General features: G+C 38.0%; 2 protein-coding genes and 1 non-coding gene across 3 annotated transcripts; 1 reads left to right on the forward strand and 2 right to left on the reverse strand.

The window, feature by feature from the left end:
* Positions 1–4,818: 4,818 nt before the first annotated feature.
* On the reverse strand, positions 4,819–5,656 carry LOC121758362 (glutaredoxin-C9-like). The gene is made up of 2 exons (XM_042153772.1): positions 5,627–5,656; positions 4,819–5,510 (listed from the first exon to the last, which is right to left on the reverse strand). Exon 2 carries the CDS (start codon positions 5,439–5,441, stop codon positions 5,043–5,045), a length of 399 nt encoding a protein of 132 aa, XP_042009706.1. The 5' UTR covers positions 5,442–5,510; positions 5,627–5,656; the 3' UTR covers positions 4,819–5,042.
* Positions 5,657–9,251: 3,595 nt separating this feature from the next.
* LOC121759714 (50S ribosomal protein HLP, mitochondrial-like) lies at positions 9,252–11,278 on the reverse strand. Its single transcript, XM_042155390.1, has 3 exons — positions 11,080–11,278; positions 10,388–10,479; positions 9,252–9,773 (listed from the first exon to the last, which is right to left on the reverse strand). Exons 1-3 carry the CDS (start codon positions 11,111–11,113, stop codon positions 9,399–9,401), a joined length of 501 nt encoding a protein of 166 aa, XP_042011324.1. The 5' UTR covers positions 11,114–11,278; the 3' UTR covers positions 9,252–9,398.
* A 12,741-nt stretch (positions 11,279–24,019) lies between these two features.
* LOC121759858 lies at positions 24,020–24,135 on the forward strand. The gene has a single exon (XR_006041792.1). It is a non-coding gene; the product is annotated as a U5 spliceosomal RNA (small nuclear RNA).
* Positions 24,136–24,322: the final 187 nt, after the last annotated feature.

Consider the following 24,322-nt stretch of genomic DNA (forward strand, 5'->3'; position numbering starts at 1 on the left):
GTAGTAGACGAAATAAGTATTTATCTTTTCTATCACACGATCCACCACTTTTTCATAAGATTAAGTAAACTAGTCGATTGTCAGCTAACCGTTTTAAATAAATATCTCAATAAAAAAATTTATTTCAACACAATTTTCTAGTCCAATGGTTATGATAATCGACTTCCACAAGCTAGATCCAAGTTCGACTACAAGCAAGAACATGTTGATTTTTTTTTTGGATTGACCACAGATGTACCGAACTCCTATATTAAGGGGGATGGATCATTCTAATGTATATACAACACAATACATTGTCTCCTACATCTTCTTTCAATATGGTATCACGAGCAGGTTCGGGCTCAGAAAAATTTATCACCGCCCGTAATATACCTCTCCCAACCTTCTTTTCGATCCTATAGCAAACACAAAGCGATATGTCAGATTCTGAAACAGAAAACATGTCAGAAACAACCAACAACAAAAACACCGATTCCCATCCAATCCAGGAAATATCTCCCAAACCCACCCCACAAAAAAACAGAAATTACGAAGACCCCCTCCAAGCCCCCAACTTATTGCCAAAAAAAAGTCCCAGTTCTATATAAATCCGAAAATACAGTACAAAATATCCCAAAACTTGATTTTACACCAAATATCAGTTGCAACAATTCATTCCAGCCGCTAGCAAATTCCTCCGTGACTACTTCCATAAACAAAGATAAAAATTGGATTTTTTACTGTAGCGCGACAGACATGATGTCTTTTGAGGCATCTGATTTCACTGACATATCTAATTCTCGTAAAAGTTTTGATCGCACAACAAATGGGCATACAATACCTATTGCAGGAGCCGGCACTATCACACTGTCGCCTACTTTGAGACTTTCGAATTGTCTCTATGTCCCTTCTCTGGCTAATAAATTGGTCTCGGTCAGTCATATTACCAGAGAACTCCATTGTACACTACTAATGCAGTCCAATTTCTGTGAATTACATGATATCAAAATGGGGATGATGATTGGGCGTGGCACTGAACAACAAGGGCTTTATTATGTAGACAGGATTGCCCACCATGGTACTGCGACGCTGACTCGCGGACCGACTTCATCACAAGCCTGGATTTGGCATCGCCGGTTAGGACATCCGTCTATAGGGAATTTACGTCTTCTGTTTCCTAAACTTACTAGCAATCTTTCCCATTTGAATTGTGAAACTTGTTTTTTGGCCAAGAGCCACAGACACACGTTTAAATTTAGTAATACCCGTAAGAAGATTCATTTTTCCATTGTTCACTCTGATGTTTGGGCTCCTGCTCCTGTGGTGGGCGGTCTAGGATTTAAATATTTCGTTTTCTATATTGATGATTGCACACGTATGACTTGGGTTTACTTTCTAAGGTCAAAATCTGAGGTCTTTGACAAATTCTGTATGTTTTATACTCTAGTGCATAATCAATATGAAAAAACAATTAAAATCCTTAGGTCAGACAATTGGGGTAAATTTGTTAATGCCAATATGCAAAACTTTTTTTCTGAACGAGGGATAATCCATCAAACAACCTGTCCACACACTCCAAAACAAATAGGGTAGTTGAATGAAAGAATAGGACTCTCCTCGAAATGACTAGAGCCCTGGTGATTGAATCTAGGGTCCCAAAAAATTTCTGGCCCGAAGCTTTAGCCACTTCAGTCTACTTCATCAACAGATTACCTACCCGCATCCTAAATCTCAAAAAACCCATCAATGTTATGTCATCCATGCACCAAATACCACCACCTCTTAACCTTGAACCGCAGATCTTTGGTTGTTCTGTTTATGTCCATATCCCAAAATATGACCGATCCAAACTTGCTCCCCGCTCTGTTAAATGCGTTTTCTTGGGGTACGGAACAAACCAAAAAGGGTATCGCTGCTATGATCCTAAAGCCAAAAGCCTGTACACCACAATGAATTGTGATTTCGTTGAGAGTGAGTATTTCTTTACCCAACCTCGCGGTCAGGGGGAGGAGAGTGATAATATTCCACTTAGAGACCCGCTCAGTTGTTCCCCGCCTCAAACCGTAAATCTCCATAGCTTGCCAAATACAGACCCCTGTGACTGAAGTTGGTCCACCAGATGAAGTGAATTGCAGTACCAACGGGCCGTCTACAGAGTCTCATACACAGCCTGAGGAGTTGGGTGACATTCCTACACCATCTTCCCGCCTGCGATTCCTATGGTAAGCGATACTGTTGACGTTAATGATCTGAGACAGGAAACTGCTGCAAACAGTGAACCAGTGGAAATAAGTGGAAGTGGCATGGGAGGATTTATACTTCCCCACGATGAAACATGGGGATACATCCCAAGAGATACTCCTCGGAGTGGAAAGGAAGGAAAACCCAGTATTCCATTGTCAATTCTACACAAGGCTACCTAACGAAAATGGCACAGGCATTTGAGGCAGCTCTATATGAAGACGAGGAGATTCCATGTTCATGGATAGAGGCAATAAAGCATAAACACTGGCGGGAGGCAATGAAGGAGGAAATAGATGCACTTATCACAAATGGCACTTGGGAAGAATGCAATTTGCCAGAAGGAAAGAAACCAGTAGGATGCCGCTGGATATTCACCAGACTGGTGGCAAAAGGGAACACGCGGACGTATGAAGTAGACTACGAAGAGACTTTCTCCACAGTAGCAAAAATGAGCGCAGTCAGAACACTGCTGGCAGTTGCTGCATGTAAAGATTGTCCTCTACACCAGTTTGATGTGACCAATTCTGCATGGCGAACTGAAAAAAAATGAAGAAGTGTACATGGAGATACCACAAGGATACTCGGGGGGAAGAAAGGTGTGCAGACTTAAAAAAATATTGTACGGACTAAAACAGTCACCAAGAGTATGGTTTGGCAGATTCTCACAGGCAATGCAGAAGTATGGGTACATCCAAAGTCATTCAGATCACACCCTTTTCTTGAAGAAGCGAGGGGAGAAAATGACTTGTCTGCTAATTTATGTGGACGACATGATCATTTCGGGGGACGATGAAGAGGAAATCAATAATCTGCGAGCAAACTTATTTCACGAGTTTGAGATGAAAGATCTTGGGCCCCTCAAATATTTTTTGGGAATAGAAGTGCTTCGGTCAAAGAAAGGGATATTTTTACGACATAAGAAGTATGTGCTTGATCTACTGGCAGAAATTGGACTACTGGACTGTAAATCAGCAGACATTCTAATGATAGTGAACCATGGATTGAAATTTGAAGACGGCGCCAAGTTAGCAAACCGAGAAGAATATCAACGGTTGGTAGGCAAACTCATTTATCTGTCTCACAGAAGACCTGACATTTCATATGTTGTTGGAGTGGAAAGCCAATTCATGCATCGTCCTCAACAAAATCAATTAGATGCTGCATTGAGGATTGTACGCTATCTCAAGGGAACCACAGGATATGGAGTGCTACTCAGGAAGAGTGAAGATCTCGAGATATATGGATACACTGATGCTTATTGGGCCAATAATCTTATAGATCTGAAGTCTACTGGGGGATACTTCACGTTTGTAAGAGGAAACCTGGTTAGTTAGAAAAGCAAGAAGCAGAAAGTAGTAGCTCTATCCAGTGCAGAGACAGAGTTCCGAGGAATCAAGAGTGGTCTAACTGAGATAATGTGGCTTAGGAGATTACTCACTGAGATTGGATTTCCACCGATGAGGAAAAGTCAGCTTTTCTGCGACAACAAAGCAGCGATCAGTATTTCAGAAAATCCAGTCCAACATGATAGGACTAAACATGTGGAGGTTGACTGTCATTTTATCAAGGAAAAAATCGAAGGGGGAGTCATAGAGCTCTCATTCGTCCGATTAGAAGAACAACTAGCAGACATTCTCACGAAGGCAGTGAATACTAAAACCTTCATTGAGGTACTGGGCAAGTTGAGTATCGGGGATGCAGTTGCTCAAGTTAAAGGGGAGTGTCAAATATACCATACTCCCTACTTACCAAATAAGGAGACACAATTAAAGGAGGAAATATGTAATTAATAGGTAATTGATAGGGAGCATATTTTCCTTGAATTAGAATGATTGAATACCTAATTACAGTGATATGTATACAACACAATACATGGTCTCCTACGTCTTCTTTCAATAATTTCTATTAAAAGTTGTATTATAGCATAAAATAAACTGACAATATTATCATGTTCCATGGCTGTGGTCGGGTATTCAGAAGTCATTTTCTGGAAATATTTGTACTACAAAACTACAGAATCATACTTTTCGTCAGCCACCATTAATCAAGGGCATTATTGGCAACACAAAATCAGTCCTGCAAAATTGCTCAGCCTAATGTTTTTCTTCCAATAAATGAAATTAATTGAGCGAAACCTATACAGGCATGCGTAGCTAGCTTTCTGTTTTTAGTTAATTTCTCATAATTGTAAATTTAAAGATGCTCTATCTTCCATCACCAAAGTAAAATCTCATTTTATCATAAATCAATTGACATCCACAACCATATAGTCACATTTCATTTTATCTATTTTTGGTAAATAAGTTTACCATTATACTAAATCATCATATTCACATTCACTCTTAGCCAAAATTAGACTTTATAATGCGGACTGAAGTAGTCAAAAAGTATTTTCCATTCTAAACTACTTTAGTTGTATTCCATTTAAGATTATCCCAAATCAAATTTATTAACTTTATTTTTTTTGTATTTAATTTTATCTTATACTTTTTCCTCTCTATTTAATCATTAAATATCAACTTAATAATTAATATGTTCATTCTCTCAATTTAATCATTAAACGTCAATTTCATAACCTAAAAGAAATGATTCAAATAGTATGAAACAACTATAGTAGTAATTTAATATATTAGCAATGATTTTTTTTATAATAAAGTTTGGCAATGGATGGCAACATATGGCTAATCAATAGCATCATGATTTATATGTACATGAAATATGTCACCATCTCATAAACATAACACAAATTCTCCATGCATATATGATCAAATAACAATCACCAGTTAAAACAGTTAGGTGAATTAAGCATCAGAAATCAATCAAAGCCACAGAGCACCGGCGTTTTTGAGAAGCGGCACCAGCGATCCGTTGATGTGGCAAGCCATCACCGTCTCGATCCCGCCGAGAAACTTCCCGCCGACGAACACCGCCGGCACAGCCTTGTCTCCGCCGGCGAGGCGGTGCAGCAGCGAGAGGATCGGTCCGCCGGCTGCCTCGCGGTCGAGCTCGACGATCGTCGGACCGACGCCGAGGCCGAAGAGGAGCTGCTTGACGACGTGGCACATACAGCAGCCACTGATGGTGAAGACGACCACCGCGTTGCCGGAGACGATTGCGCTCACCTTCTCGCACACCGATTCCAGATCCGTCCGCTGCGAATCCACGCCGCCGCCGATCCGCACCGCCGCCGATCGCACGTCCTTCGCTACTATCTCCATTGCTCCGATCTTCGATCGAATTGTCGCAATCGTAGATGAAATCGTCGTAATTGAAAAAAAGAGAGAGATCTGGAGAAATGAGGAGAGGAATGAATTGACTGTTGAAGCATGCATTGCATATATATACATACAGAATTGTAGAGAGAGAGAGAGAGAGGGGGATGAAGTGAGGCATATAGCTGTACAGTAACAGGAGAAGTGTCTGGCGGCCTGGAAATATCATGCTTTCTGCATTCGGCTTTATCTCTATTTTCAGGATAACTATATATTTGTACCTTTCTATCGCAACCAAATGCGTGAATTGTGTTTTGTTTTGTTTTGCTAATACCACTTTAATATTTGTGTTAATCACTTAATCCTACCAATACTTTTTTTAATCCCATTGTAAGACTTAATATTTGTGTTAATTTGGTGAGTTTACTATTGATTTACATAAAATATCAAAAACTCCTACTCCGATAAAATTAAAAGAATAAAAATTCTTTAATTTGGTTGGGGCTTGAGTCCCTTAGACCATCAGCAGTGGGGCGCCCTAAGGCGCGCCCTATGGCGCGCCACGTCAGCATTTTTATCCTCCTCCTTCTCCACCTGCAGTGGGGCGCCCTAAGGCGCGCCCTATGACGCGCCACATCATCATTTTGTTGTTTTGTTTAATTAATTTAACTGTTTTCAAATAACACGTAACGAGTAAAAAAAATGACTAAATAACAAGCGGCGAAGTTTTAATACAAAAAAAAATTACACCATTCAACTAAAAAAAGAAAAAAACTAAGTCGGGCCAATTCCCAACTTCCTACGCAAATCATCGAGTAATGCACGGAGATACTCGGCTTGTTCGGGGTCGGTGCACTTCTTGAGGGCCTTGTGCGTCTGCAACATCGTCCTTGCCATCGACGCTGTAGCTAACGACGCAAACGCGGTGGACGTCTGCGTCGGGAGCTCATCCGGGTCCGGATCAGGGGTTGTAGCGGTCGACGATGACGTCGCGGTCGCCTTCCCCTTGGCCTTCGCAGCCTTGATGCCGGGAGGACGCCGGGAGGACACCGGTGTGCCGGAACTCCCTTCATCCACGTACGTCCGGTTGAGGTCAACCGGGTTAGTGTCGCTGCCGCTGCTCGTGTAGTCACCAGCTTCGGTGACCTTCGTCCTCTTCGGCGCACCAGGGCTTGAATCCATTTCGTAGTAATTATGTAAATGTAAGTTTCGAAGATGAAATCGTGTTAAATGAAATGATACAAATGAACGCTATTTATAAAAAACGAAACCGCGTGCCATCGTCCGCGGCCTTCACAATGGGGCGGACGATGTCGTGGACGATGACCATCGTCCGCGACGTCCGCCATCGTTCGCGGTTTAAGTCGCGCCCGAAGCATAGGCCGCGACTATCGTCCGCGACCTATGCCACACACCCACAGTGGGGGCGGACGATGAATGGCGCGGACGATGCGCGCCATCGGGCGTGCCATCATCCGCCCATTGCGGATGGCCTTACACATTCCACTCGTAGTAATAATAATTTTGGTGAGTTTACTAATGATAATATTGGTAAATACCATTAGAAGGAATAAGTGTTTCATTTTTATTGTAATAGTAATAAATGTGTTGGGTCTACAAAACGAATTAGGATTATTCTACAAAATAATGAACCAAAATTAATTAGGGCAAAAACAATCCAAAAATAAAAAATACTCCAATATGGATGAAAAAAGTAGTACTATCTCATGAGGATTGATTAACGACGTACAGGTCTTTGTTCGTATTTTAAAAATTTGTTAGAATATGCTCTTCCAAACGTGACATCATATATATTCATTCTTTTTGCATTTTCATTTAAAATTTTCAATACACTGATACTTTGAGTTTAAACAAAAATATTATTCCAGAAAAACTGAAAAATGAAACAATTTCTTTAATAATTCAATTTGGTTATTTGCATGTAATTCTTTAAACTTTCGTCAAATTCTGATTTTGCATTAAACCGACCTCCATATTATACGGAAATTTTATACTCCGTACTCTTATTTGTGTTTTTTCATTTCGATTTTATTCATATTCTTAAATGAAATTTTATGTTCTCTCCCTCACATTTCATTCATTCTTCATAGAAATATGCTAATAAAATTATTTAATTTAATACTATAACTCTACGTTCAACTCTGAAAATTTAATTTATTAGTATAAAATTAGAATAAATAAATATTTTAATGAGCAAATCAATAATCAAATTCGATAACAACTTGGGAATTTGAGTCCAAATCAAAATTTAATGTGTGTGGCGTTCCACTCAAAAATAGAGAGTGTTTTAGCGTGAACCAATGACGACGCCTAATCCACAGCGGGGCCCACCAGTCCAAGATACACCTCATTATCACTTAATCACAACAGAAATATATACAGATAAGTAAAATAAATATACTAATTGGCAGTTAGAGTCACCGGAATTACGTGAGAGTGAAGGACAAAATATACATATATATATAGAGAGAGAGAGGAGGAGGCGGTAGGTCACGCAGAGGGTACAAGCTTTTGACAGGAGGCGTGATAGAGCGTGAGCTGACGAAGATCAACACACATTAAATGATAAGTGTGTATAAAGAGAGAGAGAGAGAGGGGGGAAGAGACAGAGCGGTGGTTTACGGCCGTGATTGAAGAGTAAAGCGCCGACAGCCCGACAGGAAACGCCTTCAACGCCGTCGTTTGATGATTCTGATTTCAGAGAGAGGTTTGATTTTGAATGCTGACACCAACGCCGTCTCCTTTTTCTCTGCAATTCTCCATGTTTCTGCTCCTCTTTTTCTTATAGCTTTGAATGTAAGGAGGCTTGGCCCAGCTTTGAGATGTCCGGCCCGTTTTTGGGGGTTGTGGGCCTGGCCCATTATAAAACATTACTAGAGTTTTGGGATTAAATTATTTTTTAAAAGTAAAAAAGATTAGTAAGAATTAGACTATTAGGGTATGTCATGGGAAATAGGTTAATAGTAGAGATGCATGGCTAAACTCAAATTATCAGTAAAGCCCAAAATCAGATTCTTCATACAATCCCTACCAGAAGTTCCATATTTGAGTTGCATGGTTTTATGAAAATTGTTTTACTTTGTATTTGAAAGTGATAGAAAAAGTTAGTCGAATGTAAGTCCTACTTTTATATACTTATTGATTTCGTAATAAAATGGGAGTAAAGAGTGTAAGTGGGATGTGTGATTCATTTACCAAAAATAGTAATAAAAGTGAAATGAGACTTCCAATGGGGACTAATGGTGAGTGTACGTTGTTCCTATTTATGAACCACAATAACCTCTCCCGGGTTGGATCGAAGTCGCATACGGATTCTATCGGTTCTAGTTTCAATTTTTTTGAAATTCTAATCGGCATTCTAGTTTCATACTTTTTTGAAATTGTGTCGGTAGTGAACCTTCGGTTTTGAACAAATTCAGGAAAAATAGAAGAAAAGCCGTATGAACAGTAGCATCATCTGTCCTCTCACATGTCGAATCATAATCAACATGCCTATTTACCAGTTTGGTTCTTTTCAAAAATTTTGGAACCGCTAGCTTGCTTAAAATCAGTTTTGACTCGAAATCGAAAATATCAGAAAAAACTATGGAAAAAATATAATATTGCTTGGGAACTAATGAATTTATCAGGAAAAAGAAAATTGGGTATATATGTATTTTGTCCTCATTTAGTCACTTTGAAAAAATGAATATTATTCTTTTAGTAATTTTTTTGTTGACAGATGCATCATGCAAACAAAAACTGTACATTTGTCGCAAACTAAAATTTTCTAATTTAGTTATGAGTCAAATAGTATATGATAAAACAGGAACTCATTTGAATTTATGTCACCCTTTTCTTGATATACTTCATCGACAGAACAGGAAGAAGTCTGTGATACCTAAATCAGTCTGAGTTCTTACATATAGCAATGATAGATTTGAGCAGGTATGTGATAACACTTTAGGCAATTTGCTCAGCAAGACTGAGAATCTTGAGATGCTTCTTTTTCCTCAACTCATGAGGAACAGGGCCGAACACCCTGGTGCCAATTGGCTCGCCTTGCTTATTGATGAGTACTACAGCATTGTCGTCAAACTTGACTTCGCTCCCATCACAGCGGCCCCGTGGCATTGCAGCACGAACTACAACAGCGTAGTGAACGTCTCCTTTTTTCACTTTCCCACCAACATGTGCTTCCTTGACCGATGCTACTATTACGTCCCCCAGTCTAGCTCCTTTCTTGCCCTTCAGTGCTTGTATGCACATCACTCTTTTAGCCCCGGAATTGTCCACCACTTTAAGGTTAGTCCTCATCTGTATGAATGTCCTTGTTTGCTGGAGACTTATATATCCATTAGTCATGTAATCAAACTCTCCGACATTATTCTTCTTGTAACTGATACTACGATATAAGATTACAAAACATATCCCTTACGCACATTGCATGGAGTACTGATTTAGTCAGAAAACCAACAAACATGTTGTTGCTCACAGGTTTCGCAAGTTACATTCACCTTATAATCTTGACCATACTAACCAATATTCACAGAAACACAACAGGGACCACATTAAGACTTCAGAGACAACGTCGGCTAACGAATTAGAGAAAAAGTAAGAGTCATCCACATAGAAAACTGAACTAAGGTGAAGAAAATGAATGCACTAGGATCAAATTCCAAACTTAGCAGTCACACAACCAAAAAATACGTTGCTCCCACAAGATTTAAAACACGATGTTGTGATGATAATTAGCACGGTCACAGGTGTCGCGAGTTACATTCATCTTATTATCTTGAAGATACTAACTGATATTCACAAGAACACAACAGGGACCACATTAAGTCTTCAGGGACAATGTTGACTAATGAATTGAGCTAAGGTGAAGAAAATGAATGCACTATGACCAAATGCACTTATGTGGCAAAACAAAGGGAATAGACTATACTAACTTGAGATAGGAAATCCATATCTGCCAAGTGGGAAGACGGCATGCTCGCCCGAAGAGCATTGTTGCTCAGACCACCCAGAATGGAACGACCGACTGATGTTTCATCACACAGAAGAAGAGAATATTAGCTATCTGGTTTTGCAAGATTCCAATTATTGAAACTGATGATAAAATGCCAAGCAGATGTTTAAGCTAACAATAAAAGGATGTTTCCAAATAACAGTTTCCAAGAGAATGCCAGTGATAGTAAACTTCAGCAATCTGATTGGATGCTGCAACTAACACATTCATTTGATCTTTTGGCCTATAAACTTTCACATAGCTTCAGTAGCTTCGACCTAAACTCACCATTGGCAGATTTACAGCAAATTTGAAACTCATTTCTGTTTTGCTTTTCATATTATTAGATCTATCGAGGAAATACGAAACCTACTTAGGGAAAAATCTTCAGCTCGAACAGCCAATTTCTCATAAAAGGAATCAACAAAATAGAACATGATAGCAATTAACAGGTCACACATAATTGGAGGTAAAATCTTCCAGAAAACCAGAAGCAATTAAATTGAAATTCATTTCCTAATCCTATTTCAAGTTCTACTACCTCTTACGCCATACAGTGATGACACTAAAACGAATCATTCCTTCATTCGCGCGAAAGATAGAAGTCAATCGAGTATGGTAAAACATACGTACCACGAAACAATTTCGAAGAATTAGACGCAGCCATTTATCGAATTTGAATGAGAACTTTGATTGCACAACAATAGCTCAACAGTCCGCCTTTGACATAACCAGCGGTACGAGTGAACTGAACAGGTGAACTCAGTTGCTTTGTGAGGGCCGGCGGAAGACGGCGGCGGAGGGCGATGATTCGAGAAACTGAAAATTTATGGACCTAACTAAATTTAGATTGCATTGATAATTTAAAAATGGGCATAAAATAGTTTCATTGGTCCAATTATATATGGGCCTTGAATTGGGCTTTAAAAATTGTAATTTTGAAGGTCCAATTGATTATGGCCTTTCAGTCTATTCTCTAGTTCACGGCCCAATAAAATTAATTCAGATTTTATAAATAGAAATACTATATTTCGTTTATTTTTATTAGTTTTGATAAGATAATAGGAGTACTACATTTCTTTTTTTACATTTCTTATTTACTTTAGTGAAATGTAAAATTATAATTTCACAATGTGCGACTGTCGTACAGTGTTTTCTTCTTTAAAAAAGTTCTATTCATCGAGGGGGTCAAGAGCAAAAAACTCCATAAAACATAGATATCCATAATTTATATTGACAAGCATAAAACAATACGTTTTTATTGTTGCATTAATATTTTTTTTTCGTTTTCCCTCCTTTTAGCACTCAAAATAACTTTAGATTTATCCCATAGAAAATGACCACTTTATTAGGTGGAAAAAGTTATTACTCCTATAAAGTTGGAAAAGCACGTGATATCGTTATATCTACAAAAATAATAAATTAATTCCGTATTAAATACTACCTCAGTGACAATTATGCCGTGGTCCATGACTCTCCATATATACCAACATACCTCATTTGTTAGTTTTGTGAATTAAATAATAGTAACCATAAAGTAGAAAAAAAGAAATAAAAGAATAGGGACCATGACAATTTTGATAGAAGCAATCTCAAGCACTTTTGATTACTCTAGATTTGTGCATTCTTTATATAGACATATAGATTTATCCATAAAGTTGCTAGCGCATAATTGAAAATACAGCCAGCGTGACAAATAATTAATTGCATGTGCTCTAAATCCCCTTGCTACGTTTAAATCTTAGTATTACAAAATAAAGGTTTACAAGTGCTAAAACTTGATTTCATCTACTTGCGACCCAAATTAGTGTTATGATTATTTGATGAATGATGAAGATTTTGAAAAGAATAGGGTGGAAAACTTGGTACGGGTGGACGAATGATGTCACAACGGGTATGAAGGAACCATTGATAGGTCGTGGTGTCTGTGTTTAATCATTGACGCCACAAACGATTGTGAAGATTGTTTGTTACATCAGACAAAAAACAATTGAGAACAGAAGAGAGATAAAACTCATCATAATATTAAACTTCAAATGTGTGTCTTTATAGTCCAACAATGAGGCCTTTATATAGGCAACGGAAATCCTAATTGTTGGACTATAAAGACACACATTTCTATAAGTTTAGGATTTCCGTTGCCTATATAAAGTCCTCCTTGTTGGACTATAAAGACACACATTTGAAGATTAATATTATGATGAGTTTGATCTCTCTTGAGTTCTCAATTACTTTTTGTCCGATTTAACAAACGATCTTCACAATCGTTTGTGGCGTCAATCATTCCACACCACGACTTATCAACGGTTCCTTCATACCCGATGTGACGTCATTCATCCACTTGAATGAAGTATGAAGCATGAAGCATGAAAGGAAGTTAACAGTCCACGACTGCAGCAATCCAACTGGCTTAGACTTTCGTACAATATATATTTAAGCTCAACCCTATTCATGCTATTACCTGATAGTGAAATTGTCGGCTTAATATCACCTCTAGAGATAGATATATACAGAGTATTATATAAATAATTGCCCGCAAGAGCAACACAATTACCTCCGGAGGGGCAGAGTTGCAACACTACATAAATAAAAGGATAAAAAGTGTGTTGAAATTGGACCAGTTCTAGTTATGGGTTGTTATTAATATTAGCATGGGCCAATATTATGAGGAGCCCAACTGGAGTAATTATTGGGGCCCAATCCCTGGTGGCCCAAGTTCAGGCGTCTCATTTACCTGATGCGCTGGATAACCGACACCTGGCACCTCCACACGGATCTTGCATCTGGGTCGTCCGAATTATTTGATTGTGCTTGTTTAGGAGACGGTTACTCTCCTCTCTCATTCATTCAAAATATTTTCTCTCTCTCTCTCTCACTCATTCTCGAAAAGTTCCTCCGTCTTCTCTCTAACTTCTCTCTAGTTTTCCGGCGGTTTTAGCCGACGATTTCCTTCAAGCTCTCGTTTCCACCGACGATTCTCAGTTCTAAAGAGATGTATCCGTGTAGTTTGTGAGTTAGGTCACTTATTCGGTTCCCTTCTAAAAATTAGGGTTTCGGTCTTCTCCGGTGACCGAACCTCCGTGTGCTTGAAAGTGTTGTGTGGGAGTTTTTGTGAGCAAGGCTGTGTTCGAAGGTTATTTGTGGATCCGTGTGTTGAAAAGGTCGTGGTGTACGGGAATCAGTGAGATTTAGGGTTTCACTGATCTCAGATTGGGTGGTCCGTTCAGCGGTGCTCGTCTTTGTGACTTGCTGTGAGGATTGGGGAGGTCTGAGGCCTAGTGCAGTCACTGCTGTGACCTGAGCCATTTGTGATCGGATTCTCTGATTCTGTTATGTTTGGTTTAGCAATTGCTTAGATCCTTAGGGATCATTTTCTTGTTATACTAACTCTTCTACTTAATGTGCAGGTGGTGAAATCGACCTAATCTAGGGGTCTGGAGCCTGACGAGTATCCAGTTCTAGTTAGGGTTTCTCGATTGTAATCTGTTACTAATCTGTTACTAGTTAGATAAATTGTGTAATAATCTTTTGTATTGTGGCTTGTTCTTTCTGAGTCTAGCCAACTGAGTAAGTAGTGTAACACAAAAGAGGTCCTAGTAATTAGTGTCATAATGGTCTGATCCCTATAAAGCGGAATTCATTTAGTGTAAATAAGAGATGTGTTATACGAATGCATCATTGTCTCGTGACTTCTGCCGATCCTTTAAGTTTCTTCTGTTTGTACATTGTTCTATTTACTCATCACTTACAAAACGTACACCTGTATTCTTTTATCTTTAACTATATATATATATATATATATATATATATATACACGCACTCACCATTTGTGTAGAATGATTAAATGAATTGGACACAGTTATCATTACATGTAAATAATGTATACGGGGACAAACAGTAGTACAAGATAAGACTTGTACTTTTAGACCATTAGCAATGGTGAGGATGTCCCGGCGGATATCCCCGCGGATATCCCAAGAACACATCCTGCCACGTCATACGGACATCCCACTGCGGATGTCACGTCATACGGGCATCCCACTGCACAGTGGCGGACATCCCGACGAACTTCCCACAATAAAAATTCACAAATTAAACAATTTACGGAATTAAAATTTCTACACAAATACGTGGAAAATAAAACCACTTTATTTTTAAAAAAACATACTTAACTAAAAAATACATAATTATTAAAAAAAATTACATTGTTAAAAAAAACCGTCTTCTCACTCATCGGATTCCCCGCCGCCAGTCCCCTCGTCGTCCCCGCCCCCACCACCCCCTCGTCGTCACTCTCCGACATGTCTCTGAACCCCAAATCGCGCCGCATACTGTTGATGATATCCTTAAGCGGCCGCTTGTAATGGCGGTCGGTCGATTGGCGTCATTCAACCATTGCATGTAACAAGGTTTTATGTGCCGCGATGCGGGCGAATGAGGGGTTCTCGGGATCGTTTTGGGTGGGTGCTGCCAATTGGGCCTCGTTGGATCCGCTAGCGCTTCTCCTCGCCATCCGCTCCGCGGACTTTTGCCCAACCGGGCGTCGGGAACTCTGCCTCGGTACGGGGAGTTCGTGGGAACCAGCACTACTACTGTACTCCCCGGAGGCGCTGATCTTCGTCCGCTTCGGCCAGCCAGATTCAACACCCGCAGTGAACTTGGCCGAAGTCTACACTACAAGATAGACTTCCCAATATTTGAATTCCCCGAACCCCTATGCAGTGTCGATGAACTGATGGTGAGACAGGAGCTTCACATCCTCGGCAGACATGCCGCTGGTTGTCGAGCGGAGGTTGTTTGTGTAAATGCTGGCAAATAGGCTGAGCTGCCTCCTCAGCCGCTCTCACTGTTTCCGGCATTGCTCTCCGTTGTGAGGCTCCCCCCTGGCGGTTTGAACTGGAGGTAGTTTTGGCTAATGCGCCACCACATCCTGTCGATGTGCTGGTTAGCCCCGATGTACGGATCCTCCACCACACTGATCCACGCCTTCGCCAGCGTGATGCACTCCTCCATGCTCTAAACGTTCCTCTTCTTCCCGCTGGACCCCTCCTCCACCTCAGCGGCCCCCGCCTCACCACCGTACATCGGGACGGGCGAGGTAATGCCCCGTCCCCTGCCCCTCCCTCTCCCTGTCGCCGTTGGTGAGTCGGTGGGAGAATCCCGGATCGGAGATAGCCCGAACTCCTCAAGCGAGAACGTCTCGATGCCAATGAACTGAATCTCAAGAGGAGTACTCGGCGGGTTGTCTGGCGCCAGTAAATCCATATAGGGCCGATAGACGTTGTCCACTGGCGATTGGGGACCCCCTGCCTACTCCCCCCGTAGCGCCAGACGATCCCTGCATCATCATCCCGAGCATCTGGGGCATCATTCCAGGTATTCCGGGCATCATCCCCGATATTTGGGGCATTCCAGGACTCGCCCCGGGCATCTGGGACATTTGGGGCATCATCTCATACCACTGCGAGTACATGGTGTAGTACCAGGGCATCATCCCCGCCGCCGTTTGGGATTGGGGCATCATCCCCGGCATTTGGGGCATCGCGGCAGACATCGGCGTACTACCGCCGACGGGAAAATAAGGCGTCCGTGACTCGCTCGTGGCGGGGGAATCGCTATCGTGGTGCTCCATTGTTTTTCGAAAGAAAAGTATTTTAGAGAAAGAGAGATACTCGTTAATACAAGTGGTGTGAATGAAATGAAGTTCAACGATACGTATTTATAGAATTATTAAAAAAAAGAAATTAATGCAATAATCGGGACGTCCGCGCGGACGTCCGTGGGAGTCAACGCTATGGCGGACGTCAGTACGGACGTCGCGACGGATATCCGCGGAACGTCGCGGAACTCCGGTGTCTGCAGCGGATGTCCGTATCCGTGCCTCCCTTGCATAATGGCGGACGTCCTGCGCGGACTTCCGGTATGCCGGTCGGAATTCTGCCGGGACGGGCGCCATTGCTAATGCTCTTAAGTAAACGTTTTGTAGGCATCCGCGACTTTGCCGCTTCGGAACCAACTGTGTTTAAGACTTGGTACTTTTAAGTAAACGTTTTGTAAGATTCGTTCGCAACTTTGCTGCTTCGGAACCAACTGTGTTGTATCTGCAAACACTTTTTAAGTAAATATTTTGTAGTATCGTGTATAGTATAAATGTTATGGCTGGTTTGACTTATTATATTATACTATTATGCAACAAATACAATATTACTAGTATTATCAAATGGTGAAGCTATGGTAATTTAGTTTATTAGTAGTAGTAGTTAATAAAGTGAGGGTGAGATCAGGATATTTTGGTCACACGTACAATTTATAAGCTCAACTTTTAAAGTACCCATATCTATATTAAAAAGCATTTTAAATCTATCGAATAATATCAAGAAAAATTGTAGAAATTCCGAATTTATATTCAATAAATACTATTCATTATCTGTAATTAAAAATATGAAGAAATATTATTAGGATTATGAGCTATAAAACTATATGATATCTTCCGCATTTTGTACATATATCTCGTACTGATCAATTGCTAACTAATTTACCATAACAAATTAAGACCAAATCATCTTATAAACTTTAAATTTACGTAAGTCTCTCGATTTAAATTATTTTTTCGCAAAAAATATATCAAATTAAAAATAATTTTATAAGGATTCCAATGAGATCTCAATTGCATATGTTCCGACGATGTTCGGGTGATGAAATTTGATAAATTATATTTCAATTTTTTGTACATGTTAATAAACAGATTTTATCAACAAATGCAAATAAATTCTCAATATAGTGTATGCAAAGTCTCATTATAAAACTGTGTTGATATTCTTATATTTGTGTTGATATTCTCATGTCATATTGTTGATATTTGTAATACACTATATTGATATAAAAAAACACCCACGAAAATGACCATATGATAACATAATGACGATATTACCCTTTTGTTGATATTCTGTCTACTATTAATTGAAATTTGTGAGCTTTAATCTCATCCACTCATTTCAAAATCTAAGGGGGTAGATTTAGTCTTAATTTTAGATTATGGTGTTATAAGCATAGAAAAGAACCATAGATCTAATTTTAAAAAGTACTTTGTGCTTTGATTAAAACAAAATAAAAATTGGAAGGAAATATATTATAAATATGACATAAGTTTACTATCGGTCAATATAATGAGTAAGGAAGAATGCGATATTATAATTTAGTTTAAGCATTGATATTATACTACTACTACTTGTATACATTTTTTCTATAATTAATGGCAAGTTGAAAAAAAGGCAAAGAGGAAATAAATGTAGAAAGATGCGAAAAGTGAAGGGCATAATGATAAATAATAGGAGAGGAGTGATGATGGCTCACGAAGACCGTGACACGTGCTGTATGCTGATCGAGAAGTCAGCTCCCGATGCCTTGAATCTGTCATCCCACTCACTTCCCTCCCAGACACGGACACGTGCCCATGCCTCCTTTTTTCCACTATTTTACCTCTTATTTATTTATTTATTTATTTTTATTAACTTGTTATCTTATCAAATTAAATGAAATAAAAGTATACTCCATAAATATTATAATATCCCATTTTAATATGTATATATTTTAAGGAATGTGAAGAAAAATGTGAAAAAGTTCGTAGCAATGCATTTTTATATTTTATTTATTTTATCATTTTAGTCACTCCAACAATAGAAATACTCAGAACTTTTTACTATAATGAATGATAAGTAGATCTTGAATCTCATTAACTTATTCCCTTTAAAAATAGTCCCATTTTTTTTTATTGTTTTTCTATTTTTCTTTTCTGTTTTACTAACATTTTCTCTTATACTCCTTCTGTCCGCGAATAGAAGTCTCGTTTTTTCATTTTAGTCCGTCCGCGAATAGAAGTCTCGATTCATTTTTACCATAAATGGTCATAAGGTCTCACCTTCCACTAACTCATTCCACTAACATTTCATTTAAAATTAATATATACAAGTGAGACTCATATTCCACTAACTTTTTTCCACCCACTTTTCTTAACATTTCTCAAAACCCGTGCCGCCCATAAATGGGACTCCTAATGGCGGACGGAGAGAGTACTTTATTAATTGTGCATTAAAGCTTAAGTCGTCCATAAATAAGGACGTGTGGAGAATATGAAAATGATATTCATATTTCACTAACACTTTCAACTCGTATTACTTAAAGCATGTTCCACAAAAAAGTAAGTACTCCCACTATCCCTATTAAATGTCTCATATTTTCTTATTTGGACGGTCCCTAATAGTATTTCATTTTAATTTTACTACTTTTAGTAAATGGATCTCACATTCTATCAATTTATTGTACTCACCGTTATTATAAAACTAATACAAAAATATTATTTATATTTCACTAACTTTTTCCATCTATTTTTCTCATAAAGTCAAACAATTTCGTAAAATTCGCACCGGTCAAATTTAAGACATTTAATGAGGACCAGAGGAGTAAGATTCATTTTTGTAATCTTATTCATTATCATGATAGAAATACATATATACAATCAATTTTTATAATAATTTATTTATAAAAATAAAATGAGAATAATAACATAATAATTTTAAATTCTAAAATAGGGTATAACGAAATAAAATGAATATCACTCCTATTTAAACGCAGAAATATCACTTTTCCACAACAAAAAAGGAAAGAAATTATAAAATGTGTTGCTTGACCCTCTTGAAAAGCTGTTTTCTGTACATAAAAAAATGCAACCTTTTCCAGCCTTTACCCATCATACCCCTTATTTTTTATTCTTCTTTCCCACTCTGCCCCTCCATTTTATTTAATCTAAACATTAAATAAATGCCAATTGATTGCACCAATAACTGATCGATATTTGATGACACTTTAATAATTTGTTTATATAATATAGTTTGGCCTCAATTTTACCGGCAACTGACTCACTCTTGAATTTTACCGGCAATTTAAGAGAGTTGGTGCTAAATCTAGCATAGTATTACTTTATATTATCATATTTCTATATTTAATTATTCAATCTTCTGGTATCTTTGATTTGGATAACAATCATAGTACACACGCACGTTTCCCGCTTGTTCAAACACTATATCTAGAACCATTTTCGCCACCCGTCGAGCCCGCCTATGGCACAGTTCTTCGTATTTTATTTTATCGGTGCAAATCAGTCGTGTCATTATATTTTATAATAAGCAGTGGAGTATACAAGATTAAATCACTAAGGTCGTAAGCCCTACCAAAATAGTATAGTAATGTATTAAGGATAAATAATCGGAAAAAAATTCATAAAATATGTCAAATTTTAGTTCACCCAAAATAGTATAGTAATGTATTAAGGATAAATAATCGGAAAAAAATTCATAAAATATGTCAAATTTTAGTCTGTATCATAATTTTTAAAAATCAATAAGGAAAACAACGAAGTTAGATAAATTTGTTTGCCATTATCACACGACGATAAAAATAGGTCATGTATGGACAATATATATTATTGGTGTTTGTCAATCAAACAATATCGTTTTCAATATAAATAGATGATACTAATTAACTCACTATCGGTGACGTCCATATATGATTTTTCGGCTGTCATATCATCAGATACAATTTTACCAAAAAATGGCATGAGATGGTTGCTAATAAATCCAATATTCGTGGTTTTTCCGATTGAAGTTGAAAGTTGCGGGGTGGACCAGAGTTTGACCAAACTTCATGTTTTGATAATAAGGGTCAAAACAAATTATACTAAAATTCTTCTCTCAATATTTCAAATACGAAATAGTAGTACTTTATACAACCCTACTGAAAACAGATTATGTGTCTACCCCGAGTACTTTTTTTTATAACTATTCATTTATTTTGTTTTATCATTTTACTAATTTTTTGGTATGTGATATTTTTAACAATGGAGGAAGCTTATCCTAAAACGGAAAGAGTAGTTGTTCTTTTGAGCTGGATTGATGGATCATCAAGAAATTGGCGGGAAAGTGATCGTTTGTGTATATTATGTATATGTGTGATATGATATGATGAAGATTAATGTAGAATGAAATTTAATTGAAGATGGGGATAATGTTATGATTGTAAGGGGTGAGGGATTGTTAAAGGCGAATGATGGGGTATACAGACAAAAATGTGGTCCAAATTTGAGAAAGGCTTTTAATGTCTAATGCAAATTCAACCCTCTCCCCATCCTCCCTCGGGTGGGGTGTGGGGATTAATTTATTTCCGACCCCGATGTCGGACTCTGCCCTCGCCCCGATTTTGACATGTGCTAACTGTTAGGGTTTGTATACTAGAAATCACCTTTTCGAGTGATTGAATACTGTAAAACTCTAATTATTATTTTCCAATGAATGCAACAGATTATTTTTGTCATGATGTTGTTATGATTTACATTTAATGGATGTTTATTGCATATTTAAATGTATTAGCGAACATAACAAAGTCTAAGTCTTTGTTTAGTAGACCGGTTGTGGGCTGCGCTCAATTTAAGGTACGCGGTCAGTCCTGAACAAAGAAAAATAATAATTTCACAACCAAGATAGGCCTAGACTACCTATCGTGAAAGGTTGCAATGTCAGTCCGATTATTTCTAAACCTTATTGAAATAAGATGACGTTGGTGTGGTATAGCACTGAATGGATCTAATAGCAAGACGAGTCTTTATGCTATCTACTAAAAGATGAGATCTTGATAATTAATTTCTTAATCAATGTACGTTAGCATTGAGCATACGATATTGAGTATCTACTACTTTGACTTCCAAAGGAGCGGGGTTTTCATCCCCGGCTTGAACAACGACATAAACGTCATCTACCAATCCGACCTCTTCGCCGAATTTTAGATGGTAAAGCGTCGGCCATCAACTTCACCGCTAACAACCGGCGCTATAAAATGGGGTACTATCTTGCCTACGACATCTACCCGAAGTGGCCAACCTTTATGAAGACGTGCACCAGGCCTGTGAACGCAAAGCAGACGCTTTTTGCGCAGAAGCAGGAGGCTGCTCGGAAGGATGTGGAGCGGGTGTTCGGGGTTCTCCAAGCGCGCTTCAACTTCATCAAAGCCCCAGCTCGTACGTGGTTCATGGAGAGCATGGTCGACATCATGTATACGTGCATAATCTTGCACAACATGATTGTCCAAGACGAATGACCCGAGGCGGGAAACTGGTTCGACCCTGAAGCCCCCGCAAGCTCTACCGCAAGTAGTCCGCCACGCAGTGGAGTGCGTCCGTCTATACAAGAACGTTTGTCTATTTGGGCAAGGACACGTGACTCTTCCGCCCACGCCCAACTCCAAGATGATCTAATGGAGCACATTTGGGCAAAATTTGCCGGATGAGATTATTAAATTATGTATTTTAATTTTGTTAGGAAATTATTAAATTATGTTTTTTTACGAATTTTAATGTTGTAAGTTTATTTTATTTAATGAAGTGTGTTTTTATTAATTGAATTTGGTTGTAAATAAAAATAAAAAATGAAATTGAATGAATAGTAATTTAAGAGACGGTTAAGGGACGGAGGGTTGCAGGTTCCGTCCCTTAGTTAAGAGATGAAGTAAAAAAGTACAGTGGAACCCGTGAATAGTAATTTAAGGGATGGTTAAGGGACGGATAAGTGACAGCGTTGCGGATAACCTTATAAATGGTGTAAATGGGGGATGGTGGGCATCATTTTCGTACGGACAAAGATGATATAAATAATGGTTTCACAATAAATTACATTAGTGTATCTTAAAGCCGTTTTTGTAGGACGGATTTATTGTAAGAACAAAAACAAAAATATTTATGTGGAACGCAAAACACCTTTGTTGAAGAAATTGGATTTTGACGAGTAAGCAAATTGGCAACTTGACATTTGGGTGGTGGAGAACACTATTTTCAAATTTTTTACTCCCACTTGTGGGAGCTCACTTATTTAGTGATGTCTATATATATAGTAACCTTTGTTTTAAATATTATTTTATTTTTATATGCCAAATTTGGTATCATATTGTTTTAGTAAGTAGTCACTTTACATTTATATTTTAACATTATTAAGGGGATGTTTGGTTGGGAGTAATAGTAGGGAACATGACAATTACTACTAATTTAGTGAGATACAGTATAATAGTACTAAAGTTGTCCGTGATATTTAGTTTGGTTGTAATTCGATGCATGCGATTTTTGAGAACTTATAAAAGAAAATGATGTTTCATATTTTAGTTTTACTAATGAAAAATTAAATATGCACAACTTTTCATTACAAAATGAGACTTTATATTTAGGAGGGTCAGAGACTTTGAGTATATTTAGTTCAAAACTTTATCTGGTGAAAACATCATTACACTATGCTGAATTCGTGTTATAGAGTAATTAATTAGTTTCGAACAAGTTTAGGGTTCATAATTGGTCACTCAATCAGTGCATTTTTCCTAGAGCTGCCCAAGTCCTTTTATTTAGTTTAACTATACGATGGAAAAGCCCTAACTTTTGGTAATATCTAAAAGTCAAGTAACAATACAATTAAAATATAACCAAAAAGAAACATAATTGGATAATTTGCAATTGATTAATTTTCATGAAACCCTGAAAACAAAATTGGTGGATTATAAATAATTGAAGCTGTTAGAAATCCAGCTATCATATATAATAGGTACAAGAACCTGTGATTAAGTAGCTTGTTAAATTGTGTGGAGGCAAAAAGGAGCAAAATCATCGTAACACCAACTATGATACTACATCTATGTGTTTCCTCAAACATGGTAATGAATTCAACGCTTGTAATTTCAATAAAGTCACCCTCAAATTTATTACCTAGCTACTACAAAACCATATAACCCATGCTCAATCTATAGAAATTGTTTTATAATTGACACAAAAAGTCACTTGTTCATGATTCAAAGTTGCTTCTTTATGATAATATCGTAGGGATCGAGTGAGAATTGGACTTTTCGCGAGAAAAAGTAAAATACACATAAAATCAACGGGCTTCATATAAAACTAATGGATAAGAGATATACGAAAAAAACAAAAAAATGGGATTCAAACCAGGCATTCAATAACCATGGACATGTACAAATGCGTGAACCTTTGTGATCAGAGATATGAAGATGATTCTCACATTTCACAAATATTTACCATTCTTACTGTATCATTTTCCTATATATGTAATCCGTTTATGATTATTTATGTGAATATATATTATTGATTAGCCATGAGCGAGGTTGATTTAAATCCCTAAATATCTCCGAGTAAGGCACAATTGGAAGGGGTGAATGATTAAATCGAAACTAGCAGTTCAACTTTAATTGAGTCGATGATTCGGATTCTCGAGCCATAACCACCTCGTATAGGTTAAGTTGGAACCATCATATTAAATCAAACGGCCTAGTTCCAGTTTCTATTTTTTTTTCAATCACAATCAACGATTTTAGCCTAAATCGAAAGAAATCGATGAGAGCTACCACAATAGAATAATTTCGATCCTAATCGAGCACTTTCTTTGCATAACCGGTTACAGTTCCAACCTTTATGAAACTGGAACCGACGATTCCAAACGGAACCTGCAGCATCCCAACCCTAACATTTGAATAATGCAGCTGCGCGTTGAATACATAACAAATTATTCTTTCTACTTTTACTAAAAAATACTGTGGGCTTGTCGCTATCAAGCGGCGTACACCATTTTTGGAGGGTTGTCGTATTGACAAACCCCCCAAAAAAATCCTAACATTTGAATAATTGTAAATGAAAAGGGGCTACAAAATTAAGTAGCAAGCGATAAATATGAGAAAATTGGTGGGCGAAATTAGGAAAAAAGTGCAAATAAAAGGATAAAGAAGCAAAGAGAGGGCAACGGCGTTGTGTCTGCACTTTCTCGATTTAACCCCATTTGATTAT

The sequence above is a fragment of the Salvia splendens genome, chromosome 12 (assembly GCF_004379255.2).
Source record: "Salvia splendens isolate huo1 chromosome 12, SspV2, whole genome shotgun sequence".
Taxonomy (NCBI): domain Eukaryota; kingdom Viridiplantae; phylum Streptophyta; class Magnoliopsida; order Lamiales; family Lamiaceae; genus Salvia; species Salvia splendens.